Source organism: Arachis ipaensis, chromosome B7 (assembly GCF_059453495.1).
Source record: "Arachis ipaensis isolate K30076 ecotype BB chromosome B7, ASM5945349v1, whole genome shotgun sequence".
NCBI classification, from domain to species: domain Eukaryota; kingdom Viridiplantae; phylum Streptophyta; class Magnoliopsida; order Fabales; family Fabaceae; genus Arachis; species Arachis ipaensis.
In genome coordinates, this window is record NC_142442.1 from 10,019,032 (window position 1) to 10,042,217 (window position 23,186).

The window sequence follows — 23,186 nt, forward strand, 5'->3', positions numbered from 1 at the left end:
TCTGATTCTAATCCATACCGAAGAATCATTGGAAAGTTGCTCTATCTTTCAAACACTAGGCCGGATATAAGTTTTGCTATAGGAAAGTTGAGTCAATTCTTGGATTGTCCTACCACAGAGCATTTGCGAGCTGCTCATCGAATATTGAGGTATGTAAAAGGATCCCCAGCTGCTGGCCTTTTCTTCTCAGCCAAATCAGACTTGAATCTCACAGGCTTCTCAGACTCGGACTGGGCAGGGTGTCCTGACTCTAGGAGGTCGATTTTAGCCTATTGCTTCTACCTTGGTTCATCTCTTGTTAGTTGGAAGAGCAAGAAACAACTTACAGCCGCTGCTTCCTCCTCCGAGGCAGAATATAGGGCGTTGGCGCTTGCAACTAGGGAGGTCCAATGGTTGAGTTATGTTCTTCAGGAACTTGGTGCACCACTTCAGAAGGCAACAAACATTTACTGTGATAGCAAGTCTGCTGTGTATATAGTCACTAATCCAGTCTTCCATGAGCGGACAAAGCATATCGAAGCGGATTGCCACATTGTCCGCGACAAACTACAAGAAGGCATGATTAATCTGCTACCTATCTCTACACATGAGCAGGTTGCAGACATTTTGACTAAGCCACTAGCACCAGGCCCTTTCCATTACATCCATAGTAAGCTTGGGCTGCTGAACATCTTCGCGGTCAGCACTCCAAACTTAAGGGAGGGTGTTACTTAACAAGAGAGTCCACTGATAGTTAGTTAGAGAAAACTGATTAGAGTAGTTAGATATTTATGCTAATCAATAATTAGCTAGCTGTGTATAAATATAGGAAGATCAGTTATGTAAAAGATTAATTCATCATTTTAACACAAGTACATATTTTCACTCCTTCTCTCTGGTTTTCCTATCCTCTGCATTCTTCCTCTATTCTCATGCGCAACCTTCAACAGTTACTCCCTATTAAAGATTCAATTTTTTTGTATGTTTTCAATATGATTTTAATGAAGAAAACAAAGAAAAGGAATTTTACTCTTAATGAAGATTCAAATGTTTATGTTTTTAATATACTTTTAATGTATTAAATACATTAAAAATAATGTCTATCCTTAACCATTCATTTATAAATAAAAAGTAAGAAGTGTTATATTTATTGTAAACTAAAAAAAAAATAACTCTCTATTTAAGTATTTATTATATTTTATATCAATAATTTAAATTTAAAATTTAAAATTTAAAATTTAAAATTTAAATTAAAATCAAATAACGTTGTACTATTTGCTTTTTTCAGAGTATATTAGGATTTGTCTATTAAAAACATCAACACTTATTATTATTATTAATATTTTTAATTAATATCTTAAAATTTATTTTATTATTTTTCTTCGTCTGAAGATTTGTCCACACGAAAAGCACGACACACAAAAACAAAAGACTTAGGAATTAAAATTAATATTCCTGAGTTTAAAGGGAGACTCCAACCAGATGATTTCATCGATTGACTTTAGACGGTGAAAATAGTGTTTATGTTAAAGGACATTCCGGATGACAAACACGTAAAATTTGTAGCAATCAAGTTGAAGAAGCACGCGTCAGTATGGTGGAAGAATCTCAAGTGTCAACGAAAAAGAGAAGGAAAAAGAAAGATCAAGACATGGGATAAAATGCATCGTGAGCTTAAGCGCAAGTTCCTTCCTGATAAACATTACAGGCAAGACACCTTCATCAAATTTCATAATTTGAGATAAAAGTTATTATCTGTAGAAGAATATACAATGGACTTCAAAGAGTTGCTAATGAAGTGCGTGACGTCAAGAACCTAAAGAACAAACAATTGCTCGTTATCTTGGAGGACTGAATATAATACAGAAATTTCTGATGTCGTTCAGTTGCAACCATATTGGATCTTGGATGATGTCATTTGGCTGTCATTAAAGATTGAAAAGCAAATAACACAAAGAAATAACACTCAGTCGCCGAAGGACAAAAAAGTCATCCTTGATGTTCAATAAAAAATGAAGACATGATCTTTTAAAAACAGCAAGGAGCGTGGATCATCAGGTAAAAAATTCTTCAAATGTCAAAGTTTTGGGCATATTGCTGCTGATTGTCCAAACAGAAGGGTTATCACTCTTGTCAAGAAAAAGGTTAACGAAGAACCAATCAAGGAGCAAGAGGACGAAGGTGAGGTTGACTATGCTATTGAAGAAGTTCCAACCGATTATGGAGAAGTTTTAGTAGTTTGTCGAAACTTGAATACTGCAAAGGTAACAGAAGATGAGAGTTGGCGACGCCACAATATCTTTCACACAAGATGCACTGTTGAAGAGAAGGTTTGCAAGGTTATCATATATAACAAAAGTTGTGAAAAATGTTGTTTCAAATTATATGGTAGACAAACTGAAGCTTCTAACCGAGTTACATCCTCATCCTTAAAAGTCGTCTTAGTTAAAAAAGGAGAATGAAGTTAAAGTAACAAAGAGATGTTGTATCCAATTTTCTATGCGAAGTAAATACAAGGATAAAGTGTGGTGTGACGTCATCTCAATGGATGCATGTCACTTACTGTTAGGACATCCTTGACAATGTGATCGTCGAACTATTCATGACTATTTCAAAAATATATACTCCTTTATAAAAAATGGCAAGAAGATTGTATTAAGGCTTAGTTTGATAAAGTTTTTACTTTTCAAAAGTAGCTTATAAAAGCTAACTTTTAAAAGATGGTTTTTTAAAAGTTGTAGCATTTATGTTTGGTAAATCAAATTAAAAATTGCTTTTAATAATCACAAGCAATAACAATTGCATTTGGTAAAATAGCTTTTAAAATTTAAAAATACTATAATAGACATAAATGCAAGCATTAAATTTGAAAATTAGTTAACATATGAGGTTATATTAGACTTTTAAATTTTGAAAAGCACAAGCCAACTTTGAAAAGCTTTATCTTATGTGCTTTCAAAAGTACCCCGATATTTTAAAAGCTGCAAGCACAAGCACATGATCTTTTTTATTTACCAAACACAAAATGAGAAGCTTGAGCTTTTAAAAAGTACAAGCACCTTTTCAAAAAGCTTTACCAAATCAAGCCTAACTCTGTTACGATATGTAGATGGTCAAAAGAATCAAGTTGAGCTATGTCTTTTTACATTCTTCAAGACTAAATGTACTCATCAATGGAATCTTTCGCTACTACAAGCTGAGCCTTTTTCAACTCAGGAAGGATAATGCAGGAGCTCTTTCCAACCCAGAGAGAATGATGCATGAACATATATCTTTACGTTTGTGCCGTTAATTAAAGTAGTATAGTTTAACATATAGAAAAAGTATGAGGAGCCAATGGAATATTTATACAATGTGTACAATGGAAGTTTAGAGAGTATTAGAGATATAATCATTAGTGTTACATTTTCCTATCAGCTGAAATTTTTGGGATGAGTGGTATCATGCATGGTATTAGAGCGCTAGATTCGAAAGGTCAAGAGTTCGAGTCTTGGTAAACCCCAAAATCAGTTTAAGCTTTTGGGAAGATGTTTATTATCGCTAGTACTCGGATGGTTATTCTAGATAGTATGGAAGATGTTCATTTTGTAACTCAATAGCCCATTGTACACATTGTACAAATAGTCCATTGTCTCCCTAGTGGGATCCATATATATATTATTATATTGTGTTATAAGTTAATCCCACATTACTCGAATCATGAAGGTTTTTTCTCCCCTACTAGTATAAATATGCATATGTACCTCTGATCTTTTGCTTGTGAAAAAATGAAGTTGATTGAGTTGTACATTAAATTAAATAAGCTATGTGCTTATTTTTCTCTAGAATCTTTGAGAGTAGAAGTGCATTTTTAGCTTAGCCAATTAAAATAGATTTTTAGTTATTTTCACTATATAGTAAGATTGTTAACTTCGCCAAAATTGGTAACTCAAACGACATCCCGAGGTTACCGATAAATAAATTAAGGATTTAACTAATTTGTAATCTAAGAACATATTTTAAAAATATAATAATAAATTTTTTAATATTTTTATTATATTTAATGCATTAAAAATATAAAAAATTAATTTTTACAATAATTTTTATAAAATATTTTTTTTATAATATACTTAACCTATATTCTTAGGACACAAGTTAGTAAAATTTATAAATTAAAGAAAAAATATTCAGCAGTATATACTATTTTGTCATAATCTTTATATTTCTTAGACAACGATTGACTTGATCCAATTTAATTTGCAGATTATCAAATATCTGTCTCTCTCGGAAATTAAGCCCCCACTTGACTTAGATTATTTACCGTTGAACGCTAATATATTAAAGACTTTAAAAATTTTTGTTTTTTTTTTTATCAAGTATGATTTTTAAAAATTTTTAGTTTTATTGTGTGAGTGTATACAATTTTAATTCATTCAATAAATATATAATTTAAATTATTATAAAATCACTTCTCCTAAAAATTTAAATTAATAAAAAATTATATAAATAATTATATTTCTAAACATGTCTTTAGATAAAAAAAACTTCTTTGGAATTTCCTTGAATAAGTTTTATTTCTCTCCTTTGTCACAAAACTGAGAGTAATAATGTTCAAAATAAAATATTGACTTATCACAAAGTGATGAAAAGAAAGTGAGACATCATAATTATTGTAATTCAATGACAAGTGCATGCACATACACGTTCGTAGAGTTTGGATGAGTTTGAATTTTTATCATTTTTAATAACGATTATTTGGACATATGTGTCTCTATGGATTAGTTTTAACTTTAGAAAAACCCTAAATTCAAACTCATCAATCAATTTAAACACCATAATGTTCACGTAGCACGCCCCTATATCTAAACGATTATCTCAAATTAAACATGTGGTGTCAGTAATTTTACGACAACAATGCAATTCATACACTATTTACCTCCAATCAAATCTGATAAGCAAGACTAAACTACGTTACATTTTAAATTATTGTATTTGTATATGTATAACTTGTAATACATAAACTATAAGGTCGCGATTGGAAGTTTACATCTAATGATGTAAGAGATTCTCGATTTCTCATCTTTCTTTCTTTCTTTCTTATCCTTTTTCTTCAATTATTATTGGGTGTGCACCTCATCATGCCATGACGATTTATGGGTTAACACTTTACTATTTATATATTTTATTCTTGTTCTTATTATAAATTGAATTAATATATCTTCGTCTACTGTTTGAATTGAATGAGATGCACTATTCTTTAATTTAAGGCCAAAACTGTTTTTATGAAATATAAGTTTTTATTAGAGATACACGAGGTAGGGTAAAACCAAATTCGTTTTGATTTGGACCTAATTTTAAGTAATGACTGAATTTATTTTTGAGACACTTATCCAACTTTAAATTTGGTGAAATTACACTTTTTTAAAGTCATATTAAAATCAGATCTTGACCGAGTAAAGTCTAGATATTGATAAATTTTAGGGCAATTTACCTAAATAAATAAATTGGGTGAAAGCTTTACTCAAATATACAAAACAGAAATCTCTTACATACATGTGTATTTTCACACTTCTATGTAAATTGTGAGAAGTTACCACGGTTTCTGATTTTAACATAAACCGTGGCAAGCTACTACGGATTATGGTATTTGTGGTTTGTGTGTAAACAGTGGCAAGCTCCAACGGTTTACGAAGAGAGAAAACTAAGCATAAACCGTGGCAAGCTCCCACGGTTTATGAAGGAGGAATTTTTATCATAAACCATTTATTTTTAGATATTTGATTGCATCAATGTGGTATCATTTAGACTGCGCATGATAATTGTGACAGAATACATGTATATAATAGAAGCTCAAACCGCTTAAACTATCAAATACATAGCAGATAATATATTAGACAATTCTCAAACCTTTTTAACTATCATTTCCTGTTACTTCATTATTGTGTCATGTCATGCACCCAACAAAACTAATCTAATGTAATCTAATCTTCACTTTCAAATCTCAATACTCACTGCTCAATACACAATAATAAAACAATTTTGTTAACACATTCATCGTATTTTTTTTAAGTTTTGGATTATAAAATTAAAGTATCAATTATATGTATAAAATATATATTAAAATGTAAAATATATATTAAAAATAAATAAAATAATATATATTTATACAAAAATATATAATAATTGATTATATATATATATAAAGTTTTTTCTTTTTTGAAAAAAATACAATATTAAATTTTTGAAATGTTAGACAATGAGTACAATAACTTTTAAAGAAATTTTTTGGTTTTTTAGGAAAAAAAAAATATTCTTCTTAAATTAACATTAGATCTCCGACAAGTACTCTTGAAACCTCATTAGATCTAATGTTAATTTAAGAAGAATATTTTTTTTCTCCTAAAAAGCCAAAAAATTTCCTTAAAAGTTATTGTACTCATTGTCTAACATTTCAAAAATTTGATATTGTATTTTTTCAAAAAAAAATTTATATATATAATCAATTATTATATATTTTTTTATAAATATATAATATTTTATTTATTTTTAATATATATTTTACATTTTAATATATATTTTATACATATAATTGATACTTTAATTTTATAATCCAAAACTTAAAAAAAATACGATGAATGTTTTAACAAAATTGTTTTAAAGATTAGATTACATTAGATTAGTTTTGTTGGGTGCATGACATGACACAATAATGAAGTAACAGGAAATGATAGTTAAAAAGGTTTGAGAATTGTCTAATATATTATCTGCTATGTATTTGATAGTTTAAGCGGTTTGAGCTTCTATTATATACATGTATTCTGTCACAATTATCATGTGCAGTCTAAATGATACCACATTGATGCAATCAAACATCTAAAAATAAATGGTTTATAATAAAAATTTCTCCTTCATAAACCGTGGGAGCTTGCCACGGTTTATGCTTAGTTTTCTCTCTTCGTAAACTGTTGGAGCTTGCCACGGTTTACACACAAACCACAAACACCATAATCCGTGGTAGCTTGCCACGGTTTATGTTAAAATCAGACACCGTGGTAGTTTTCCACGATTTACATAGAAATGTGAAAATGCACATGTACGTAACGAATTTCTATTTTGTGTATTTGAGTAAAGCTTTCACCCAATTTATTTATTTAGGTAAATTGCCCTAAATTTTATGTCAAAAAATTATGATGCACTCATTTATAAAGAAAAAAAAAATATTTGTTACGGAGAAGTTGATAACTATACTTGAATTTGAATTTGTCCATAAATTCTAATTTCATGCTTCTTTGATCTATTTTCTAATTCAACAAATGTAATTAAAAACAAAACAATAAGCTTATAATTAATATAACATAATATTAAAATTAATTTAAAATATATATAAAATGCACATGGATCAGTGAAACCGGGTTCGCCTTGATTCAGATCCGATCCTAAATAATCATTGAATCTATTTTGGAGACCTTTATCCGACCATAAATCTAATAAAATCACATCAAATTAGTCCTAAAATATTTAGATTCGAACCAAATCTTCAAACCGGACCGCGTCATATGTGCCATCCTTAATGTTTATAAGAGTTAATTTTATAATAGATTAATTCATATAATTTCATGTTTAGATACCTCAAAAACACATACTATAAAGTTTTTCACCCAAGTTTTCTTGGGCCAATTTTTTTCGCATTTTTAATTCTGTCAAACTCGAGTTAGGGTTATTTTGTTTATTACAAAAATAACCAATATATATTATATTATACAATTATTTATTTTAAATAATATTTTAGTTATAAAATAGTTGTATTATGATTAAAATATTAATTCTTATTAAATTAAAATAATTTAAATTATAAATATAATTAATTATCTGATTAAGATAATATTTAATTAAAAATAATACTTCATAAAAAATAAATTATACATTATTTTAGGAAGAGAAAAATAGAATTCACCTTTTAATTTTCATAGTAAAAAGTTGGGTAAAAAACTCAAATAAACCAAGCTGAGAAATTTATTACCCAAATTAGCCAAAACAAAGTCACCAAAAAAAAAAATTAGCCAAAACAAAAATTTTTTCAGCAATCCACCAATGACCATTTAAATATAATTCGAATCATATTAATTCGAACTACAAATGCATGTAATTCGAAACAACTTGCTTCGAATTACGTTTGAATGGATATGCATGTAATTCGAATCAAGTAGATTCGAATTAGAGAAGGGTAAATCGAATTGACTCGATTCGAATTAGTAGGCTCACGTGACTCTATGGAGTTTGAATCATATTGATTCGAATTATTCAATGTTAGTGACACTAGGTTGTTCGAATTAAGTTGATTCGAATTACTAGTGAGTTGTCTATATAATGCTACGTTAGTTGGATATATATAAATTTTTTTTTTTCACATTCTTACTTGGATAGTTGGATATATATCTTATAGTTGATACAAAAGATATTTACTGTATAATTTTATTTTTCTATATATATATATATATATATATATATATATATATATTGATGATTACACAATTTTAGAAATATTTAAAAAGTATTATTAAAATTAAAATTATATTTTTTATTATTTGACAATAAAATTAAAAATTAAAAATTAGGGATTAAGTGTGTGTTTGAATTTCAGTTTGCAAAAGTGAGTTTGCATAAAATTGATTTTATAAAATTGATTTTGATGAAAAGTAAGTTTGAGTTAATGTGATTTATATTTGGCAATATTTGTATCAAAATTGATTATAGCAAAATAAATGTTGTTTGGATTATATTACTCAAAATCACTTTTAGATAAAAAATTACTAAAAGAGACATCAATTTAAATTATTTTTTTATATACATACAAAAACAGAACCTAACAAAAATAATATAAAAAATATTTATTATATAAATAAATAAATATAATAAAAAAATATAAAAGAGAGTACTATAAATTTTATAATGTTAAAGAAAAAAATATTCTATAATTTTTCTAATATTACCCGTACTCTTTAATTTAGTATTATTTTGGACTATAAATTTTTATTATTTATGACTCTATTGTTACTTATAATTAACTTTTTATTTATTTTGTCCTTTTTTATAGATCATAGTTTATATTATACAAAATTTTGATAATAAACGTAGTATATAATAATTACAATTACAAATTTTACAAAGTCAAAATACAAAATAAAAAAATTAATATAAAACAAAGATAGAGTACATCAAAGAATAGAAAAAAAATCATACAGATAAAAAATAATAAACAATATTTGTCATATGAATAAAAGAAATCAACAATATTTGTCATATGAATAAAAGAAATACAATAAAATAAATAAAAAATTATATAAACAAAATCAAACAAAAATAAAAAAATCATAAAAAATATACATATAAAAAATAGTATAGGAAATGATAAAAAAAAACTCATATAAAAACATAACATCAGAAATCGTAACATTAAAAATTAAAATATAAAAATGAGTACTAAAAATAATAAAAATTAAAATATTCAATTTACTAGTGATTGAAACAAATCTGAACGATTTTGATTTAAAAAAATGGAAAGAAGAACTATGAAAAAGTAGAAAGAACTACAGAAAACTAAAAATGAAAGGTAAAGTTGGTAAAAAAGAAAAAAATTTCTCACCTAATTTTCTAAAGGTAATCAGCAACCATGAACGATGAAATGCAGAAGCTACAAATTTTAGCTTCTTCTCAACGTGGGTTTAGAGGCAGAATCGTTTCTGCGTTTAGAAAGAAAAAAATTGCCAAATATTTTTAAAATTGTGTAATAAAAAATATAATTTTAATTTTAATAATACTTTTTAAATATTTTTAAAATTGTGTAATCATCAAAAAATATATATATATAATATTTTTAAAAAAATAAAGTTATACAGTAAATATCTTTTGTATCAACTATAAGATATATATCCAACTATCCAAGTAAGAATGTGAAAAAAAAAAATTGATATATATCCAACTAACATAGCATTATATAGGCAACTCACTAGTAATTCGAATCAACTTAATTCGAACTACCTAATGTCACTAACATTGAATAATTCGAATCAATATGATTCGAACTCCATAGAGTCACATGAGCCTACTAATTCGAATCGAGTCAATTCGATTTACCCTTTTCTAATTCGAATCTACTTGATTCGAATTACATGCATATCCATTCAAACGTAATTCGAAGCAAGTTGTTTCGAATTACATGTATTTGTAGTTCGAATCATATTGATTCGAATTATATATAAATGGTCATTGGTAAATTGCTGAAATAATTTTTGTTTTGGCTGATTTGGGTAATAAACTTTTCAACTTGTTTATTTGGGTTTTTTACCCAATGCTATTAAATTATTAATCAATTAATCACGTGCGTTTATGTATTTATTTATGTAAAGAACTATTTGTCTATTTCTAAAACAACTAGTGTTGTCTCAATGTCTCATAGTGGCTGTGACTGTGAGTCACCCCCCATCTAGAATTGTTTATTCTCATATAACATCGTGGATGACGTATACATGATAGGGTAGTTTAATTAGTTGCTTTGGATTTCTTTGTTATTTATTATGATTTATTTTTATTTATTGAATAATCTTAGATAATCATTTTTTTTAACTAATATCTGTCAATCTTTTTAAAATTATTTTATTTATTTTATATTAAATTTAAATTTTAAACTATAAATTTTTAATTTAAATTATAAACATAAATTCTAAAATTAATTAATATTAACTAAATAGAGATTAATTTAATGTACTTTCTATTTAGAAGTTTGATAATGATGACTCTAATATTTATGGTGCTGCTAACCTCATCATGGGTATAAATTTCAGAGAGAGACAAAACCGTGGTGGTAGAAGAAGTAGTTACTGATGCAGAGAACCTCTCTCATTTTCTTTTAAACAGAAAGTCTCTTGTCGTCATCATCCATGAATTTTTGTTTTTTCCTTTACAATTTGTTCCACTTGTATGAACTGTTAAATTAAAGGGGTATACTAAGATTATGTTTGAATATAATATTTGAAACGTAAATATAAAAAAAAAAATTTGTTTGGTTACAAAGATAAAAATAATAGTACAAAAAATTATTTATCTTTATTTTTTCTATTGTTGTCTCTTATTTCTGTATATATGTTTTTGTCTCATATAGTATATCCAAACATATCCTAATTAGCTTTAGTGATAATTTTGATATGAAAGTAATAGGCTCATTAGTTTACGAGGCCTAGAAGTATCTATTTTAATTACTACAAAGTGTTCTCTCCATTACAAATTAAATCAATCTAATTATTCGGTCGATCCAAAATGGAGGTCATATTATTGATGGTAGAAAATTAGAAATAATTACAACCCCACACTTACCCATCAAAACATATCTATAAAAAAGAAGTATCAACTTTTTTGTAAGACATATTTTGTTCTCTCATCTAACTAATGTGAGACTTTACAACCATCGATAGCAACGAACCAGACAACAACAGTGACAATATAGGAGAGAATGAGCTGATGGTGAGGGGTGGCGCCGTGTATCGGAGTGGTTGGAGGGTTGGGCTGAAAGTAGGGCTAGGATGGTTGAGAGTGACGAATTGAGCCGTGACAGCCAGTTAGATAGTCGGGGGTGGCAAACACATATAGTCTGTCCACTCAAAGTCTGACCCGTTTTATTTAGGCTTGGTTTGGTAAAGCTTTTGCTTTTTAAAAGTAGCTTATGAAAGTTATCTTTTAAAAGATCATTTTTTTTAAAAGTTGCAATAAAATTAAATTAAAAATAACTTTTAATAAGTACAAGCACCACAATTATATTTGGTAAAATAGTTTTTAAAAGTTGAAAAAATTATAATAAACATGTTTATAACAAAAAATAATTTTTTTTTAAAATTTTTAAAAATTTATATAATATTTTAAAATAAAATAATGTTAAATAAAAAATTCATAATAAACATAAATATAATAAATAAATTCTTTTATTTTTTAACTTTAAAATTTTATATAAGTATCATAAAAATTTATTTTATCCTAAATATCATCACTAAAAATAAAAAATAAAAAATATATGAAAATTAGGTTGAAAAATAAAAAATATATGAAGATTGTGTTAGAATTTGTGAAGGTTAGGATGAGAAGTTAAAAATACATGAGGATTTCAATGGCAATATAATAACGAGAAATTTGTGCGGAAAAATGAAAAAAATTTAGTAAGCATAAGCCAGCTTTGAAAAGCTCCCTCCTAGGTGCTTTCAAAAGCACCCCTAACTTTTAAAAGCCGTAAGCACAAGCACTTGGGTTTTTTAATTTACCAAATGCAAACTGACGTGCTTGTGCTCTTTAAAAGCACAAGCACTTCTTGAAAAAGCTTTATCAAACTCAGCCTTAGTAAGGTGGTCTCGAATTACTCTTCTGTTTTGTCTAATGACGGATTGACAGGTTAAATGTGTAAATTCTCTCTTTTTTAATTAATTTTTATTTTTTATTAATAATTCATTAAATATTAAATAATATATATAATTTCACAATTATTTCAATAAATATACATTTTCAATTATCATATTCAATTACGAAAAAAAAAAAAAGGCCTGCAGGAGAAGTCCGTCCTGCTCCACTGAAATCCGCTAAAGCCTATAAATTAGACGATGCAAATTATAACAGTTCTAAATTTTCAGTCCAACCTGCATTTTTTAGTGAGTTACAACAGACCGACCGATAAGATTCAGTCCGTTTGCGGCTCATAAATAAGACGAGAAATAGAAAAAGACAGGAGCGTTTGTGACCATAATAATCATAATAATAATATGATAAAGATGAATTTAAATTTTTAAATTGTAAAAATTAGTATAAAATAATAAAATAAAAGATTAATTACTATTAAATTTATAATTTTTATCATATATAAATTCTATTAATTTAATTTAAGAATAATTAATTTTTCACTTTAATTATTTAATCTTTCATTTTAGAAAAGTTTGATCCAACAAAGATAATCATTGTCTTAGGATAGGAAATTAGGGATAAATTAAAATTGATAAAACCAAGTTTGATTAAATATTGATTTCTAAAATATTAATGCCAACAGTAAAATTAAAATTGATTGAAATACTAAGAAAAACATTGAAACAAATTAAAAAGATAAATAAAATATACGTTGTCATCCATATATAATATAGAAACGCTTTTCTAATACTAGCAAGTTAGGCGGAACATATTTAATTAATTATTGCCTTATTATTATTATTATTTTCGGTTAATTATTGCCTTATTATTATATGGTGCATCTAGAATTTTCAACAGAGCTGAGTAGAAGGAGTCTGGTTCTCGGTTACCTTCCTCGTATGAAAGCATTTGCTTAATTACGAAGGGACACTGATATGACCAAAGATAAGATAAATAAAATAAAATAGTCAAATTCCACGTGCCTGATATGAAATTCGCATGTTTTATTCACTTTGTTGCAGAGGTAGTAATAGATAGGATCCGATAAGGTTTGAATTCAACCTTATTTTATCTTTAAGATAAAATTTTTATATAAATTCAATTTTATTTTATCAATAGAATTGAGAATATTTTTTAATTTTATCCGTTCTTAACTTGTTCTTAACTTGTCGAGTATTTGATTCTACGCACGAAGTACAAAAAAAATATAATATTATTATATAATTTGATGATAATTTAAAATAGAATTAATTTTTATGTAAAAAAATATATTAAATTATTAATTAATAATATTTTTTTAATAATTAAAAATAGTTTGTATTTAGAGAAAAAATTTTTGTTTAATATTTATTTGAAACATATTTTTATATAAATATATAATATATACATATATAAAATGCAAGTTGGTATCCGATGCCAATGAGTTATAGCTCAAATAGCATATTTTCTTATACTCAATTAAAAAATTGCGAGTTCGAGTCTCCTATCTTTAGTAAAAAAAATAAAAAATAAAATAAAGTTGGTATCCGACATCCTACCCAACTTAATTATACAAAAAACCCTACCCATACCATTATAAATTGAATTGACAATTTTATCCTATTGAATTGGATCAGGTTGATAATTTTACTCAACCGAATTAAATATCTACGGATAGTATGCATGTTGCCATTTTTACTTTATTGTTGTGGGTGATTTTTATTTTTAATTTTTTATTATGTGTCAAAAGAGCTTATATCATTCTTTGGTAAGAAGTTACATAAAGAAAAAAGAAGTATTACAATAAAATCTAAAATATATGATACAATATGCATAAATTAAATTAAATTATATATCTTGTTTGGGTCACTTATCATAATTAAGCAGCATTCATTGGCTTCTATTTACCGATGATCATTCAACTACTTTTATGTTTTATCAATAATTCTTAGAGATTAACAACATTACACAGCATGAAAATTTAACAAATGATTTACAACAGATGATTATCTACTTGAACCGTATAAATTCTTATCAAACACACTAAGTTATATATTTGCCTTTATAAACATTTTCCTCGTCATAAAATCATATTTGCCTCCAAACTAAAATTTAAAATTTAAAATTATTCTTTTGATGTGTATATTTTACTTTTATTTTTTTTATTGTGGGACGAAGAATTTTTTTATGGTATTTTCTGTTCGGTTGGTCGGGTACCGGACGTTTCGGGTTAGGACTCTGAGGTCAATGCTTCGGTTGATGGGATAACTCGTCTGGTCGCGGTTTCCAGATTCCGGGTGAGCGAGGTCCCGAGCACTTCTGATGGAAAAGGGGGGGCCACCTGCAAAGACACTCCGACGCCCTTGTCAGAATATGTGCAGGCGGAGAGAGTGATGTGTGAAATGTGACGTACCTTGGGGGGAGAGCCAGTCTCCCCTTATATACATACCAGTAGTGGGCCCTTCCAGTGGGTAGGCCCACACTCTCGAGGGTGTTGTCACACGGCTGTGCACAAGCCATACGGGACACGTGTTCGGGTCGGGTGGAGGGCGAACCATCGGGCCGGCGCGAACTCGGGTCGGGTCGACCCGCGCGAGTTTTGGGCCAGGCCGTAACAGTGCCCCCGACGCGTCAGCGATGGTCGCGAGGGCCATGGGTGGCGCGTGACGTTTACCTTCATGTGTTGTCGCTGGGTCGTCTGGTCGTGGGAGGGACGCGTCTCTTGTGCGCGTGCCCCTTGATTTGCTGTGGCATTTGTTTGCCGTTTCGTTTTCTGCGCTGGGCATTTAATGCTCATAATGATTTGAAAAAACCCGTGCGTAAAGACTATCTTACCCCTGCTTCCTTTCGCGCTTCTTTGGGGGTGGTTTTTAAGTGGTTTTCGCCCTATCCACCTCCCACTCTTATTATTTCTAACTTCTTCTTTCCCTTACATCCAAAGCTTCCTGCGCGAACTCCTTCCTGCTTCAACTTTCAGCCCAGATTTCCTTCATCTTTCCAGGTAATCTTCTGGCTTCTTTCTTCTGATATCTGCGTTATGCTCTGTTATTGCGTGATTTGTTGTTTGCATCTATTGCATGGCTGATTTTATTTTGTTGAGAGGTTTTTTCAGTGTTGGGATAGGTGGGTTAGGGTAGGGGTACCATTCCAGGATAGTCTTTTTTGGGTGGTTTGTGAGGTAGGCGTAGGTTTTTGGCCGTATCTGGTCACGATTGAGTTGAAAAGGTGTAGTTTCTGAGTTTTTTCGGGCTCCCGACCTCTTAGACTAACGGAGTGGTACCCCGCTGTAGGTATGCCTCGCGTTGTCTCCCGGGCTTCCGGATCCGCTGCGGCTTATGACCCGTATGCTTGGGTGACTGACGATATAAGGAGTTCGCCCAACCAGATGGGCTTGGAGGAATTGACGGAGTTTCGGCAAGCCGGTTACCTGTGTGGGGGTACTGACGAGGAGGCCAACTATGAGTCCATTGTCCCGCTTCCTCGTGAGCGTATTTATGAGCTCAATTTTCATTCTCCTCGCGTCCCCGATTGGATCTGGTTTTACAAATCCATGTTCACACAAGTCGGTGTTCGGATCCCGTTTTCCGATTTTCAAATGGCGCTGCTGAATCGGATATCCGTCTGTCCGTCTCAACTTCATCCGAACAGCTGGGCTTCTATCCGCTGCTTCGAGATGGTCTGCGAGTATTTAGAGCTGCCGGTGTCGGTGGACGTCTTTCTTTTTTATTTCAACCTTACCAACCCCTCCAAACAGGGGAAGGCGAGAAAAGGGTTTCTTTCTTTCCGTGCTGCCCAGGGTAGGAAGATTTTTAGCCTTTTTAAGGATTCCTACCATGGTTTTAAGGATAAGTATTTTAAGGTTCGTCCCGTCAAGGGTCGCCATCCCTTCTGGTTGTCGTTAGAGGGGGAGCGCCTTATCCAGACTTACTGGAGCTTTGGCGCGGGGTCGAATCCTTTTGTGAAAGTATCGTACAAGAGGTTGTCGGCTGTAGATAAGAATATAGCGAACGTTCTTCTCGCTATCTTTGAAAAGAATCCTGTGAATCCCCATCTTCTTATGGGTGAACGGGAGGCCGGCCGGAGCTATATTCGTGAGTTACCTTTTTTGTTTGTCTATGTTTCTTTGTCGTTGTTATTCTTCTTTCCGGTTTGACGACTAACGTTCTTGTTCTTTATTCGCAGTGGAAATGTCTGCCACAGTGACCGGTCTCGAGAACCTGATGAAGACCTTTTTTGAGGCTAGTGATGATGAGAATGCCGAAGAAAAGGGGGCCGGCAGGTCGGAGGGTCCGTCAGGGGAAAAGGAGGGCCAGGCTTCCACTGCCCAGGATGAGGAGACGTCGGGAAAGCAGGGCCTAGGGGGTCAAGTTTCCCCTGCCCGGGAGGAGGGACCTACCGACGGGAAGGCGACCCTCTCCCCCCATCCAGATAGCGACGTGGAGCTTATCCACACTCCCAAAAAGCGAAAGATGTCTTCCAGCCCGGAGGGGGTCCTAACCGTAATGGAAAGGAATTTTGATGCCTCCAAGTTCATTGACTCCCAGTTGATACCCGGGACGGAAGAGCATTTTCATGCAACCGAGCTGTCCGGGCAGGCGAGGTGGATGTATCGCACCTTGCTTCGTGGGGCCGTGATAGCTCGGAAGGCTGAGTTTGAGCTATCTGGGATGGAGGCGCTTCGGAGGAAGCTTGAGTCTTCTGTTAAGGCGAATAATGACTTTAAGGCTCAAGTTGAGCTCCTCCAGGGTCAGCTGTCCGAGATGGGGGGAAAGCTTAATGCTGCCGAGGAGAAGTCGTCGTTTATTGCGGAGAGGCTGAAGGCGTCTGATGAGACCGTGGCTCGGCTTCTTGAGCGTGAGATGACATTAGAAAATCAACTGAACGCCGCTCAAGGTCGAGTTGTCGCTTTGGAAGAGGAGCGGGAGCAGGCCATCTCGGAGGCGAAGGCCGCTAAGGCAGAGGCCGTTGATCTTAAGAAGAAGCTTAAGGTGGCCAAGGAGCAAGGGAAGAATGCCATCTTGATGACCGAAGATGCCTTGAAGGCCCAGCTGAAGATTGCTGCTCCTGATTTCGAGATCTCGTCTATTGGTGTTTTCAAGACTATCCAGGATGGGAAGATTGTCGATATGCCGAGGAAGTGAAGTCTTGTAACTTAGGATATTTTGTAATGTATTTGTCGAACAACTTGTTGATGCTTTGTCGTTTTGTTTGCCTTGAACAACTTTACGTGTTCGTTGCACGTTTTGACGCTTTGTAAGTTATCATCGTTTGATTGCTATGATTTCTTGCTTATTTCATTATTTTGTCGTGTTGTCGTTTTCGTGTTACCGTTTGTTCTGGGCGGGCTTATGTCTTGTGCCCGTCTTGCCGTTTTCGTATTTGGTAGCAGTTCGGACCGGTTCGGTCGCGTAATCGTTGAATTGGTTGAGGCCTATGAGCCGTCTGGCTCCCGGGGTGATCAGTCCCGGGGTGCCGTTTTAGATTTTGGTCACGAGGGACAGATATCAAGTAAGAGAGTTTTAAACAAAACATTTGAACAAGTAAAAATTACTCGACAGTAAGTATTTGACAAGGTAAGTAAACAAGTTGAAATAACATGTGGACGGGGCGAATACTAACTCTCTGGCTAGGCTATTTGGTCGTTGAGCCGGTGGGTCAGGAGTAGAACCTCTTTAGGTTGCTCGCGTTCCATGTTCTGGGTATTTCCTTGCCGTCTAGTTTTTCGAGTTTGTAAGCGCCCTTGCCGAGCACCTCCCTTATCCTGTAGGGGCCTTCCCAATTTACCGCCAGCTTGCCTTCTCCTGGGGTCGGGGCGCCGATGTCGTTGCGTCGTAGGACGAGGTCCCCTTCTTCGAAGTCTCGTTTGAGGACTCGTGCGTTGTAACGCAGGGCTATTCTTTGTTTCAGCGCCGTTTCTGTTAGGTGAGCCATCTCCCTTGTTTCTTCGATCAGGTCTTTCTCAACCGCTTCGCTCATGCCCGCGAGGAGTAGTCGGGGGCTTGGTTCGCCGATTTCGACCGGTATTACCGCTTCGACCCCATAGGTTAGGCGAAAGGGGGTTTCCCCCGTGGCGCTTTGCTCGGTTGTCCGGTAAGACCATAAGACTGAGGGGAGTTCGTCGGCCCAGTTTCCCTTCTTATTGTCTAGGCGCTTCTTTAGCCCAAGAAGGATGACTTTGTTAGCGGCCTCTACCTGCCCGTTTGTTTGGGGGTGTTCTACTGAGGAAAACTTTTGCTTTATCCCCAGGCTAGAGAGGAATTCCATGAACTTCTTGTCGGTGAACTGGGTTCCATTGTCCGAGATAACGACCTCTGGGATGCCGAAACGGGTTATCACCTGCCTCCACATGAACTTCCGGCAGTTGGAGGACGATATGGTGGCTAGTGGTTCAGCCTCTACCCATTTGGTGTAGTAGTCAATAGCTACAATGAGGTATTTGACTTGTCCTGGGCCGACCGGGAAGGGTCCCAGGAGGTCGACTCCCCATTGTGAAAAAGGACGTGTGGTCGTTAGCGAGCTTAGCTCGGAGGCTGGTGCTTTGTGAAAGTTGGCGTTTTGTTGACACTTTGTGCATTTTGTGACAAATTCCTTCGAGTCCTTCATCATTGTTGGCCAGTAGTATCCTGCTCGGACGAGCTTCCTTGCTAGGGCTTTGCCCCCGATGTGATGTCCGCAGCACCCTTCGTGGACTTCTCTAAGCACGTAGTCCGTTTGGTCGGGGTGCAAACACTTCAATAGGGGCTGGCTGAGTCCCTTTTTGAATAGTTGTCCTTGTATGATTGCGTATCTGGCCGCCTCCCTTCTTAAAGCTTTGGCCGCCTTCTCATCTTCGGGTAACTTGCCGAGTTCCAGGAAGGTGGTAATGGGATCTAGCCATGAGGGGCTCGCCCCCGTCAGGTGGAGGGCGACCGTTGGTTCCTTCACCATGCCCTGGATGAGCGACCGGTTACCCGATCCTGGCTTTGTGCTCGCTAGCTTCGACAAAAGGTCTGCTCGTGTGTTCTTTTCTCTTGGAACGTGCTGGATAATGACCTCCTGGAACTGGCTCATCATTTGCTTAACCTTTTCCAGGTACTTTTGGAGGAGGGGGTCCCGGGCTTGGTAGCTTCCGTTTACTTGCGAGGTGACGACTTGGGAGTCGCTGCATACTTCGACCCTCGTCGCGCCGACTTCCTGAGCCAGAACTAGACCGCCTAGGAGAGCCTCATATTCAGCTTGGTTGTTTGACACTGGGAACTCGAACTTGGTCGATTGCTCATAGATGACCCCTGCTGGGCTTTCCAAGATGACCCCTGCTCCTCCGGACGTTTGGTTGGAGGCTCCGTCCACATGAAGCCTCCACCGTGTGCCCGTTTCCTCGGGAGGATTGCCCGTTACTTCCACCAAGAAGTCGGCCATTGCCTGTGCCTTGATTGCATGTCGAGGTTCATACTGTAGGTCATATTGTGAGAGCTCGATGGCCCAGGTCATCATCCTTCCAGCCAAGTCAGGTTTTTGCAGTATTTGCCGAATCGCCTGATCTATCCTCACAACTATTCGGTGACTCTGGAAGTATTGTCTTAACCTTCGGGAGGATACTAGGAGCGCCAGCGCCAGTCTTTCCAGTTTGCTGTACCTCAGCTCTGGTCCCTGGAGTGCCCTGCTCACGAAGTAGACGGGCTGTTGTGTCTTCGCTTCTTCTGTGACGAGGACCGCGGCAAGCGCTTCCTCGGTTACTGATAGATAGAGGTAGAGTGGTTCTCCGGCTCTGGGTTTCCCGAGGACTGGTGGTGCCGCCAAGATTTGCTTGAAATGGTTGAATGCTTCTTCGCACGCTGGTGTCCATTCGAACGTCATTCCCTTTCTCATTAAATTGAAGAAAGGTATGGCCTTTGCTGCCGATGCGCCGAGGAAACGGGACAAAGCTGTCAATCTCCCAGCGAGTCTTTGGACGTCTTTGATGCAGCCCGGACTCTTCATCTGAAGGATAGCCTGGCATTTTTCGGGATTGGCTTCCACTCCTCTTTGAGTGATCATGAAGCCTAGGAACTTTCCGGCTTCCATGGCGAACGCGCATTTGAGCGGATTAAGCCTCATGCCGTGTTGTCGTAGGGACGAGAAGACATCGTTAAGGTCACTCAGGAGATCGTCAGATCGGGCGGTTTTTGCGAGTATGTCATCTACGTAAACTTCCACTGTTTTGCCCAGGAGTTCGCTGAATATCTTATTCATCAATCTTTGGTATGTGGCTCCTGCGTTTTTTAGGCCAAATGGCATGACCTTGTAACAGTAGATGCCTCCTGGCGTTATGAACGCCGTTTTTTCCTCGTTAGGTCGGTGCATCGGTATCTGATTATACCCTGAATAGGCGTCCATGAAACTCAGATATCTGTACCCTGCCGCTGCGTCAACGAGCGTATCAATATTAGGTAGGGGGTAGCAGTCCTTGGGACAAGCCTTGTTGAGGTCAGAGTAGTCTACGCACATTCTCCACCTCCCGTTGTGTTTTTTAACCAGAACCACGTTCGACAACCAAGTCGAGTAATCTAGTTCCCGGATGAATCCCGCTTCTAGGAGGCTGGCCGTTTGCTTGGCTACCTCGTCTGCCCTTTCCTGCGACATTTTCCTTCTTCTCTGGGCCACTGGTTTGGCTCCTGCCTTTACGGCCAGGTGGTGTGACATGAGCTGGGGGTCTATTCCTGGCATGTCGGCAGGCGTCCAGGCAAAGAGGTCGGCGTTAGCCCTAATCATTTCCATCAAAGGCTCCTTTATTTCGTGCGGGAGGTTCTTGTTTATGAATGTGAACTTATCGTGCTCCTCGCCGACTCTGATCTTCTCCAAGTCTCCTTCTGGCTCTGGTCTGGGTTTGTCGTCTACCCTGGCGTCCAGGTCGGCCAGGAAAACCCCTGACGCTTCCTTTGATTTTTTCCTGAGGGAAAGGCTGGCATGGTCGCAAGCGACTGCCGTTTCCAAGTCGCCCCGGAGGGATCCCACGGATCCGTCATCGGTGATGAACTTCATCACCAGTAGTTTCGTACTGATGGCTGCCCCCAGATCGTTAATGGTCTTTCTCCCCAGGATGATGTTATAGGCCGTTGAATCTCGTAATATTACAAAGTCGGCCATGATTGTCCTTCGTCTTTGCCCTTGTCCCACAGAGGTCGGGAGTGTGATGATCCCATCTGGCTTTATGAAGTGGTCTCCTAACCCTACCACACCGTGCTGGTGGGTCGTCAGGTCGGAATCTCTCAATCCCAGGGCATCGAAAACGTTTCGGAACATGATGTTTGAGTCTGCCCCCGTGTCTACCAGGATTCGTTTGACGAGGCCGGTTCCGACCCTAGCCGTAATGACCATGGGCGGACTTTCCGGCGCTTCGTCGAACCATTGGTCCTCCGGGCCGAAAGAGATAGGTGGGAGACCTTTAAGGCCTCTACTAGGTGGCGCGGAGATCGCTAAGACCTTGGCATCTTTCTTCTGCGCCGATTTCGACCTCGGGGCGGTATTCCTGGCCGTCACCACGTTTACCACCGTGAGACCGTGGTCGTCACCCTCTGGCTCCTGTCGTCGTCTTATTGGTCGGGATCTGTCCTCGTTGTCGCTGTCCCGGTTGCGTCTTCTTGGTTCCCTTATAAGGTGGGAGAAGTCGGCGTGTTTGCCTTCCCTGATAGCTTGCTCGAGGGCGTCCTTTAGGTCAAAGCAGTCTTGGGTCTTGTGCCCGTAACCCTTGTGGTACTCGCAGTAGAGGTTCTTGTTTCCTCCTGTCCTGTCCTTCAGTGGTCGGGGCTTCGACAGTATCCCCTTTTCTGCTATCTATTGGTAAACTTCAGTGATCGAGGCCGTAAGGGGGGTGTAGTTGGTGAACCTCCCAACTCGGGGGAACAGTTTGGATTGTTTGCTCGGACCGCCGTCCTTGGCGCTTTCCTTCGGTCTTTCTCTGGCGTCGAAGTGCCGGGATTGGTTGTAGGCGGGCTGCCGTTTATTGGCAGCCACGACTCGGCTGACTTCCTCGTCGTTAATGTATTCTTTGGCCACGGATTGGATCTCTTGCATCGTCCAGACGGGCTTCGTGGTGAGGTGCTTCCTGAAATCCTCATTCGACAGCCCGTTTGTTAAGCACAAACTTGCCACTGAGTCCGTCAAACCGTCGATTTCCAGGCACTCGTCATTAAAACGGTCCAGGTACTTCCTGGTCGGCTCTCCGGGTCTTTGTGTCACCCCCAGCAAATTGATTGGGTGTTTGGCTTTGACAATCCTAGTTGTGAACTGAGCCAAGAAGGCGCGGCTGATGTCGGTAAATTGGGTCATCGAGCCTTGCGGGAGGTTGTTAAACCACCGTATTGCCGGGCCCGCTAAGGTGACCAGGAAAGCGCGACATCTGACCTCGTCTCCCACCCCTTCTAGGTTCATTCTGGCCTCGAAGGCCGTCAAGTGTTCTAGGGGGTCTTGTGTTCCGTTGTACTTCATGTCTGTCGATTTGTCGAAATGTTTTGGTAATCGGACCTCGAGTACAGAGCGGTGGAAAGGGGTCGCTCCTATTATGACAGGTCCTCGGGCAGTTCTTCTCAACTCATTGTTCTCGCGATGGGGTTCCTCGTTGCCTCTGTTCGACGCGCGCCGCCTTTCGTGCCGAGCGTAGATGATGGGGTCGCGACTTCTTCTTCTGGGGCGTATCCGTTCCTCAGTGCTCTCCGACTCGCATTGGGGGCTCGGCGTGCGCCTCGAACGGCTTCTCGAACGGGAACGGGTGGGGCTCCGCTCCGGGGAGCGTTGGTCGCGCTCTCTCTCTGCTAGCCTGCGCTCTAAGTCTTGCATTCTGTGGCGTAGTTCTTGCA

The 23,186-nt window shown here is 36.2% G+C and overlaps 1 protein-coding gene across 1 annotated transcript; it reads left to right on the forward strand.

Annotated features, from left to right (window-relative positions):
- The first annotated feature begins 15,664 nt into the window (after positions 1 to 15,664).
- Positions 15,665 to 17,513, forward strand: LOC148550315 (uncharacterized). Its single transcript, XM_088493111.1, has 2 exons — positions 15,665 to 16,463; positions 16,555 to 17,513. Exons 1-2 carry the CDS (start codon positions 15,665 to 15,667, stop codon positions 17,511 to 17,513), a joined length of 1,758 nt encoding a protein of 585 aa, XP_088349237.1.
- Positions 17,514 to 23,186: the final 5,673 nt, after the last annotated feature.

Excerpts from the sequence above, each read along its gene's own strand:
- LOC148550315 (XM_088493111.1), top strand. The coding sequence starts at position 15,665 with ATGCCTCGCGTTGTCTCCCGGGCTTCCGGATCCGCTGCGGCTTATGAC. Across the intron at positions 16,464-16,554 it reads GGCCGGCCGGAGCTATATTC|TGGAAATGTCTGCCACAGTG; the intron begins GTGAGTTACCTT and ends CTTTATTCGCAG.